We start from the raw sequence: 9,011 nt of genomic DNA on the forward strand, positions 1-9,011 counted from the left end.
GCGGTTTCAGTTCGGGATTGTCGCTCCTCTGGGATCGTTATCTGGGAACGGGCTGGGCTCGGTCAGTTGGTGGTGAGCGGCTGCACTGTGTATCACTCATTTGCATATTTTGTTACTGTTATAATTATCACTAATATTTTAATATTAGTATTATTTTAATATTAGTATTATTTTAAGTTTTCTCTTATTTCTGTTGTTAAATGTTTCTTATCTCAACCTATGAGTCTCCTTACCCTCGCCCCCCCCAATCCTCTCCTCTATCCCCTGGGGGTGGGGGGGAAGTGGTTGAACAGCTGTGTTGGCTGCTGGCTGAGGCGCTAGCCCAGCGGAACTATCACACTACCTAAACATAAGCTCAACTACTGACGTTCCAGCTATGATCCATCAGGAATGAGATTATTTTGTCATTCTTATGTACAATAAGTAGTATGTTTTACTTGCCAGTGCTGACCCTCCGGACACTACTTTTGATCAGGTACTATTCAGTGAAAGCAAAAATGATATGAAAAGAGGCTGGCTAGGTTTCAGTGTCCACTAGACCTCTATCTCATCTGTCAAAATCAACAAATAAATGTGTTAGTCATGTTTTTTGTGAGAAGGTGCCTATATACTCTGACTGCTTTTGTATAGCTCATGCAGCAGCTACCAGATGGCATTTACTGAGCAGAGTAAAATTTAAACTTCAAAATGTGAAGTACTTCACAGCCACTTACCCCCAAACACCTAGCCATATTGCTTCATTATATCCCACTAGGAATAGAGAATGTCTTTCTCAGACTGACTCACCTCAGGTATCCCTTCAGTGTCTGAGGAAAGGCTGCTTTCGTATTTGGCTACAGCAACTGCAAGCCCAGTTAAGGCAAAAATAGAGTTTCCTTTCACCACTGGGCTGTCTCTGAACAGAAAAAGGCAAACAGCTAAGAAGCATAATAGAAATGCAGACAACAAAACATGTATCTCAATGCAGAAAACTGATGCTACAGTGGTTGAGGAGGGAAGGCCTTTGCACCTAGCAATTTTATTGGGCTGTCTTCTAAGAGCTCAGCAAAAGTCTATTGCATTTCATCTTCAGGAACTAGAGAAAGAATGAGGGAGAGAAGCATTTAATTATTTTTTATTTTTTGTCTTTTGTTTAAAGCCTAGCACACATAAAGTTGTATAAAAACAGAAGCTTGCTTCCACTATAATAAGGACTGCCAGCCTGCAGAGCAAGTAGCACTCACAGAAATGCACCAGTTTGCCTTGGCTAGTACCATCTCTACACAGGACAACACAAAAAAGCTCTTCAAACAGAGAATTCTAGACAAGCAGGTGTCACTTCACTGCAACAGCATCTGTTCAGGAGATTTAGCAGAGCAGCCATCACTGAAATCTCAGCTTAAAAAACAACTTTTGAATTACTCCCCTATGCTATGAAAACATTAACATCATGGAAAAAGATAGGTTTCAAAGAGTACTAGCTTCTGCCATAGTGCAAACCTTTACATTTAAGGAACTAAGAAAAAAAAAAATCTGACAACTAAAAATAAGAGAGAGAATATAACTGTGTTCAGTTTCATGAAAAAATAGATGTCAATATCCCAGATTTTCCAACTTCAACCATCTTTAACTGACTCCTTCAAGGCAGATTGACATGCAAGGAAATGGAACTGCTAGGATTATTTTAAATAGCTGAACCAAAGATAAGTTAAAAATGGAAGAAGTTCAAGCTTTTATGGAAAGTCTTAATTAAAATCTCCTGAACTCTCAATTCACAGAAATATTTCAAACTAGTCTTTTATATATTTACAAGAATACCAATGTTGAAACAGTCTGCAAGATTTCATTGCAATTCTTTCACTGAGGACATTTTTATGATTTAATATTTTCTAAGTACTTGTTCTTATAAGGATTCACTATTTCTGATGCTTTTGCTTAACCTGGTGCAACTGGCCAATTTCAGGTTAATCAACGGCAAAGCATAATAGGAAGCTAGCTGCCAGTGGAGAGTGAAAGGAAGTCAAACCACTTTATCAGCCTGTGAAGGAAGGTTAAGATACTCACTGCTGCCTGAAAGGCATGTGCTAATTCTAATACCAAATGAACGAACCTGTCACAATCTAAAAACATGTAATTTCATATCTTTGAGGCATCTGGGTGCAAGGATACTTTAACAGAAAGTAGGACAATTCTGAAGAGCTCATACTCCACTAAAGACCTGCTAACTTCTACATAAACGAAGCTACTTGAGGCAAACAGTCTGATAGTTAAAAAAGAATAGCCTAGTAGTGCATATAGCACTACCCAGGCTTTACTCAAAACATTAGACATCAGCCTTTCTCATAGACAGTCAGTGCTAAAAATTTAAAAAACACAACGTGGGGAAAATTTCCTTTCCTGAACAGCAGTCACATGAAATCATGAAACTGTCAGATAACAAACTGTAAAAAATATTATCTTACATCTTCTGCTACAAAAGAGAACTCATTCTCATCTGTAATAAATTAGCAGTTCTTACTTGGAAGCACCTTTGATGATATCAGTCAACATATCTCTGACCCTGCAACAGAAACAGAAAGAATTTACACCATGTTCATTATACCATAGTGTGAACTTGGCTAATTTCCCCTTCTGCCTTACATGTATCCGTTTTAAGTTAACAATTATCTAATCTAACTATCAGAAGACTTAATGCAAATTAAACACAAGCATTAAAACTGTAAAAGTGCTTATGTACCACCCAACATTTCTTTATGCTCACGTGCACTACCAGTGTTTTACAAAGGGCTCTTACTTGACTTCCTACAGGTTCATGCAATAGTCTTTGAGCCGTTACACGTAAGTTTCCAGTTCATGGCACTATGTCTTAGCATAATAAAATTAGAATGTTTTACAATTTATCCAACATTTACTATACTCCTGGAAACCACTATGGGTAGTGATGCTGTTAGGCAGTATAGTAACCTGAACCCATTTAAATGAAAGCCATAGGAGTAGTTACAATTTCTCACATATTATTGTATTAGATTTATAACAGGCTACTTGTCTGCATTTGTTTAGTTTTGCATTCATATCAAGACAGAAGCAGAGATGCAGTGAATCCTCTATATTCCCAGGTTTGGGTGAGAAAAGAGATCCTCTCTACTACAGCATACAATACCATCCCAGCCATGACTGTCGTCCTACGGAAAAAGATACACTCCAATCACAGTTTCACAACACATGATTAGAAGACTAAAAATACCTGCCTCATAAAATAGGGCCATATGTTATAAGACTGAGTTATACTCAGGCTTTAAAAGAAACCTACTCAGCCTTTAAAAGAAATGTACTCAGGCTTTCCTTCATAACCATAGTGTTTTTGCACACAGTTTCAAACTCACCTACACTAGAAGTACTTCCACCAACTTGGCAAATACCAATGTAAAATTGCATAGTACTTATACAATAAAGCATTAACACTAAGGTTTATATCAAGCTGTCCACAATCAGGTTAAACCCAGTGGGCAACAGAAATGCTTAATGTGTAGTGAAGTTAGAGCCCTGAAGCACCAAGCAATTAAGGGGGAGCAGGAAAAGACATGAAAGCTAACACTAGGTTCCCAGTACACTTACTGCTTTGATTTCTCTACTGTTAAAGGAGATTCTGTTAATTTTTGACACAGCTTACACTAGCACTATTTAGGAAATACAGAGCAAAAATCAGTTCAGGAGAAATCTACAAAAGCAGCATTGCTATTATGAGTTATTATTCTCACCTAGAAAATGTTTTCTTCTTTGCCCCATCAAGAGACTGGGCAGAGCAACAACAGAAAATTGTCCCACTACTACAAAAAGAATCTCTTCTATAATACCATATCATTCTGCATCTTACTATGAAACCCTCTAATCTAGACTTAACTGGAATAAAACAACAAACACAATTTTTTTATTCCTGTTAACACCTTTTTGAATGAAATGGGCAAAGGGCATTTTTGTTCACAGTGCACTTAGGAAGAAGCACAGAAACAGATATTTATACTGTCCATGGATATATAGTTCTTCCTCTCCATGAGGAAGAATTAAATTCTAAATTCCCCCCTTGTCACCCTGGCCATGCACATACATGGCTAAATCCTGACAGACTGAGAGATACTCCTCAGCAGACTGAAACAGAACTAGTTGAGGATACGGATCAGGGTGTGCACTGTGTGCTTGGTTTTAAACAACTTCCTCAGGCTCAACATCACCAGCTTACCATAGGAACTGAGGTGTGTCTCAGTTCACTACAACATACATCATAACCATGGCTTACATTCCTTTTATCAGGCCATTTTCAATAAGACAGCTCACTTAGTCTCTACAAGTAAGTTTCCCTCCTTCTGCTTTAACATGTCACAAACCAAATAGTTTTCCATTCATTCCAGTTGCTCATCCTACAAAGTTTCAGACACTGTAGCAGGGAGAGTACCTGTGAAGGTGTACATATGGGAATCCTTACAGACAGTTAGATGGTAGCCTTTCTTCCCACTCCCATCCTCACCTTGTTCATTGTATCTGGTGTTTGGGTTTTTCGTGGGGATTTTTTTGGTGTGGTTTTTTTTGTTTGTTTGTTTGTTTATTTTTGTTTTTCATTAGTGATCATACAGTCTTTAAACTTGCAAACGTAAAGGCTTTGAAGTTTTGTCCTCCTCTGCCCCACTTACTTGCCATTACAAGTGATCAGGAACAGATTGGTATTTCCTTACCAGAGCCAGGCTGTAAATTGTTTGTACTGCACCTCTTCAGGATCCTCTTTTCCATGTTTTAACTGCATCTCCAGCTCTGCCTGCCTCCCCTGCAGAATTACAGAATAGGTCAGAAGTTGATATTACATGGCCAATCATAAGATTTCTTCAGAGAACACTTAGGAAACAGATATTGCCTTTCACTTGAGGGCTGCTTCATAAGTGAACCCACTGTAATACACAATATATTAACTAAAAGAATTCATATTTTTTTATTCTGAGCGAGGAAAACATGCTGCAGATAGCATAAACAGCCATAGTTACTGAGATACCTCTCCTAGTCCATGCAAAGTAACAAGTTTCCTTGGGACAGAGTACAACAAGCAGGGAATGAGATTTAGAAGCCTGCTAGCTATAATGGATTCTAACAGCAAAACATCACTTTTTTGATTCACTACTTAAAGCAGAATTCTTCATCCTTTTCCTTTCTATGACCTCAGCCTCCCTGTTGAGGAGGAGGAACTGCTGACTCCAACAGTTCCTTCTGTACTTTAAAGGAGATTAGATGGATTCTGGCCTTTAACAATTGTTATCTAAAGATATTATCCTGTTTTTTTCTAGGATAGGGTTAATTTTCTTCCTAGCAGCTAGAAAGCACCGTGTTTTGATTTCAGTGAGGATTGTTATGAGAACAATGTTGATAACTACAAGGACACTGTGCTTGGGCAGTTTCCAAGAGCAGAGGACTGGAAGGGGGGAGTGGAGAAGAAAAGTGCAGTAGTCAGTAAAACCCAGAACTGACAGTTGGATATGGCAATAAGATATTCCATATCATAGTACCTCAAGTTTAGTGTATTAACTGGGGCTGACTGGAAAGGGGGGGATTCTCTCAGGAATTGCTCGGGCTTGCTTTTCCAGGATTGTGATTTGGGTTTCGGGGTTCCTTTTCACCCCCTGGGATCGTTATCAGCGGGTGGTGAGCAATTGTACTCTGCATCACTCATAGATATATATATAGTTATCATTATTATTCTTATTATTTTAATTTTTTATTTTTACTCTAAATATTAAATTGTTCTTATCACAATCTACAAGTCTCCTGACCTTTACCCTTCCAATTCTCTCCCCGATTCCCTGGGTGAGGGGAAGGTGGCAGGGGCTGGGGGGAGGCAAGTGGCTGTGTCTTGTTTGGCTGCCAGCTAAGTTAAACTATCACAGCTATACACTAAACATTTAAAATCCTCAAATCATACAACAGCATATGTCACTCTATACCAGAACAGTTGCTCCAGTCAGTATAAACAGGCATATTTTAACAATAAAGCTGTAAAATGTAATTGTATTTTATGTGTTGGCACTAAGGTGACCAATTTAAAATTCTCCTCCAAGGAAAAAAAGAAACCCTAAAATAATCACAGTGGTAACAGGATGTTTAAAACATACCCCTAAAGAGACATCATAATCTTCTGGGGTGAAAGGCTTATCTGTCAGGTCCTCAAAGAAATCTGCTAAGGAGTCCAGTGTTTCTTCAGCCAGTTTTTCATAGGTGGTCTCATCTAAAGAGCTACAAATGACATACAAACACATAATTAGGAGGAAAAACATAAAAGACAGTATTTTCCCTATAATAAAAACATAACAAGACTGTTACCTTAGAGGAAACAGTAACCATGAAACGATCATATTAAACAAGTAGTAATTTTTCTAAGGGTAACAATCCATCTTATAAATGGAGGTGGAATTTTGAAATTTTGGTAGTAGAGAACTCTAACTGAGGAGTATGTACTTCTTTCCTTAGATATACTTACCCCTGTGTACTAAGAGGACAAAGTCAGACTTCAAAATAAAGCACTTTCATAAAAGGACTTTGTGCAAGAATTAACTTAGTTTTGAACTGTACAAATAGATACAAGCATGTCCCATTTAGAAGCATATGTCATTTGAAACTCACGGTAGCTGTAAGCAGTTTAGAAACATCATGATATCACATGCCAAGTCTTTGTACAGCATTTGACTTCTCAACTGGCATTACCAACACAGCCTGGTAATTAGACATTATTTAAAGTGTGATTAGGAACTAATACATACAATTAGCTGCTTCTTCAGAGAGTCTCAAAGCACCCTGGTAGCCATTACCTAAGGCTTACAGCACTTGTGAGACTGCTTCTGTTATCCTCTTTAAATAAGCAGAAAAAAATAATGGGAACAAAGTCTCGATCAGTTAATTAAACAAATGTAATTACATCACGTAAGTTTTTCCACCCATACCAGTGTCAACTTTTAACCAGGAGTGTAGGTGGGTATCTCTAGCAACAGACAATTCAGTGAAATAATTTCATTTTTGCTAATGTGTATGGCAACGCAACAGTTACTATGAACTACCGTGACTCAGTGTCTGTCAGTTGATGATATAAAACGTAAGGGTTTTTTGCAGTTTCTTGCTAGCCAGTTACTAAAATACACTCCATGCCACTTATGTGAGGGACACCACAAAAACACCCCGGGACATAGAGAACGAAAGGCCTTGGGATTAGGCAGGATTCATGTTCTGGTTCAGGGTGCAGTTCAGATACTTAATAGTAAGAGCCATTTTAGACATCTGCACAGTCTTTCACTGGGCATCCAACCGCTTCCATCAGAGGGGGAGAATTCTCTTCCTGGTGCTGTATCACACTCCCTCAGCACAAGGCAGAAATTCCATGTATGCTGACATATACGAAATGGTGCCAGACACCTGCATTTACGGACATGAATTATTTCCTAAGTGGCTTCCCAAATTCACCCAAAAAGCTTTTCACTAAAACTGTAATTTTCCTTCACATCATCATATCAACACTACATTAGTCTGATGGTCCTACTATGTTTAGAAATTATTTTAATATGCAGAGAGAATATTTTCATATTAATGCCTTAAAATAAAATTTACCTTGTGTCATTCAGAGTTCCTGCATTTCTTAAACTCATGAACCGAACAGTCTTGCTCCTCACCTCTGAAGCATATTGCAACTGCTGCTGAAGGTAAGTATATGTAAAATGGAATTAAAAGTTGAACATGAAGAATTATAAATTACATATTTGTCACATAAATTAAATAGATCCTTGAAGACCTTTCCACCCCCCACAAGCAAAATATTCATATTCTGTACCACAGAGCTAATATGGAAAGAATTATGCAGCTTTATTCTTTGGATGACTGAGGCAATCTATAATATCCTTGTCTTCTGATACAAACAAAAGAAAAAAAATTATTCATAGAATAGGGAACTAGGAAAGAGAATAACTGTTTTCTTTTCTATTGCTCTAGCTCAGAATTAATGAGCAACTTAATCCAACTGGCTTAGGCTGAGATCTTCACAAGTATCCACCACTCAGATGCTTCATTATCAACAACTTGTGTCCCTCTGTTAAAAGCCGTGAATATATTCAGCTGAAATAAAGAGAATCCCTGAATCCTCCTTCCTTACAAAACAGCTAACATCACATTTCACATTCCAAATCTCTTCTGTAAAACAGGCTGTTACATTACTCCTTTCTCTTCTGTATAAAAAAAACCCTTTAAAAAACAAGTCAAAATTACAGAAAAGCTGTATCAACACAACGGCAGTGTAACAAGGGACGAAAACAGGCAGCCCCTTTGGGGGAAGCAATACATCAACATGGTTAAAAATAAAGTTGATACCCTAGTCTAACGCACCAGCAGAAGCACTCAAGCTATCCACCAAGAAGGATTAGCATGCTTGCCACTTTCTTCTTAACGTGGGCTGTAAAACTATACAGTAAGTGAACAGTAAGACAGCATTCTTGATTGCTTTTTGTGTACTTGCACAAGGTTTTGAAAAGTAACGAGAGCTGAGAAGTAAATGATGTTTAAAAAGGAACTATGACAGCCCCTCTTTGAGCACACATACGAGCAAAACACAAAAACGTCTTTGTCCACACGGTTTGATGCCCATCCTCAGGCATTACAGATGACCTGGTCTGTTAGTCCAAAGCCATGACACAGACATAAATGACAGAGAACAGCAACAGGCTGACAAACACCACACCGATACCTACGTGCTTCTGACTGTATCCTTCGGCATTTCCTGAATACGCACTTAGGACCAAGGGCTGCAAGAGCACACAGACGGTCAGGTTCTGGCCGGACGGAGAAGCTGTCGCTCCGTCAGCGCCCTCAAACTGAACTCATGACTCGAGGCTGCCAGCACGGAGCTGGTGCCACCCCTCCCCCGAGGAAACCCAGCGCTAAGGGAGGCCAGCACGCATCTTCTGCCACCGCAACAGGGCAGCAGCTCTGGGCCAAGCGAAGGCTGGGGGTCCCTGCTC

The 9,011-nt window shown here is 38.8% G+C and overlaps 1 protein-coding gene across 1 annotated transcript in view; it reads right to left on the reverse strand.

Annotated features, from left to right (window-relative positions):
• The window catches only part of LOC104523468 (focadhesin-like), a gene marked incomplete at its 3' end in the record, with an annotated part of 12,315 nt that extends 4,666 nt beyond the window's left edge, over nt 1–7,649 (reverse strand). Inside the window, exons 1-5 of the mRNA XM_010166059.1 lie at nt 7,612–7,649; nt 6,129–6,249; nt 4,707–4,795; nt 2,498–2,539; nt 787–895 (exon numbers count right to left, since the gene is read on the reverse strand). Coding sequence (XP_010164361.1) covers nt 787–895; nt 2,498–2,539; nt 4,707–4,795; nt 6,129–6,249; nt 7,612–7,649 — 399 coding nt within the window. The remainder of the gene's footprint in view (nt 1–786; nt 896–2,497; nt 2,540–4,706; nt 4,796–6,128; nt 6,250–7,611) is intronic.
• Nucleotides 7,650–9,011: the final 1,362 nt, after the last annotated feature.

Source organism: Antrostomus carolinensis, unplaced genomic scaffold (genome assembly GCF_000700745.2).
Source record: "Antrostomus carolinensis isolate BGI_N321 unplaced genomic scaffold, ASM70074v2 scaffold32544, whole genome shotgun sequence".
Lineage (NCBI taxonomy): Eukaryota > Metazoa > Chordata > Aves > Caprimulgiformes > Caprimulgidae > Antrostomus > Antrostomus carolinensis.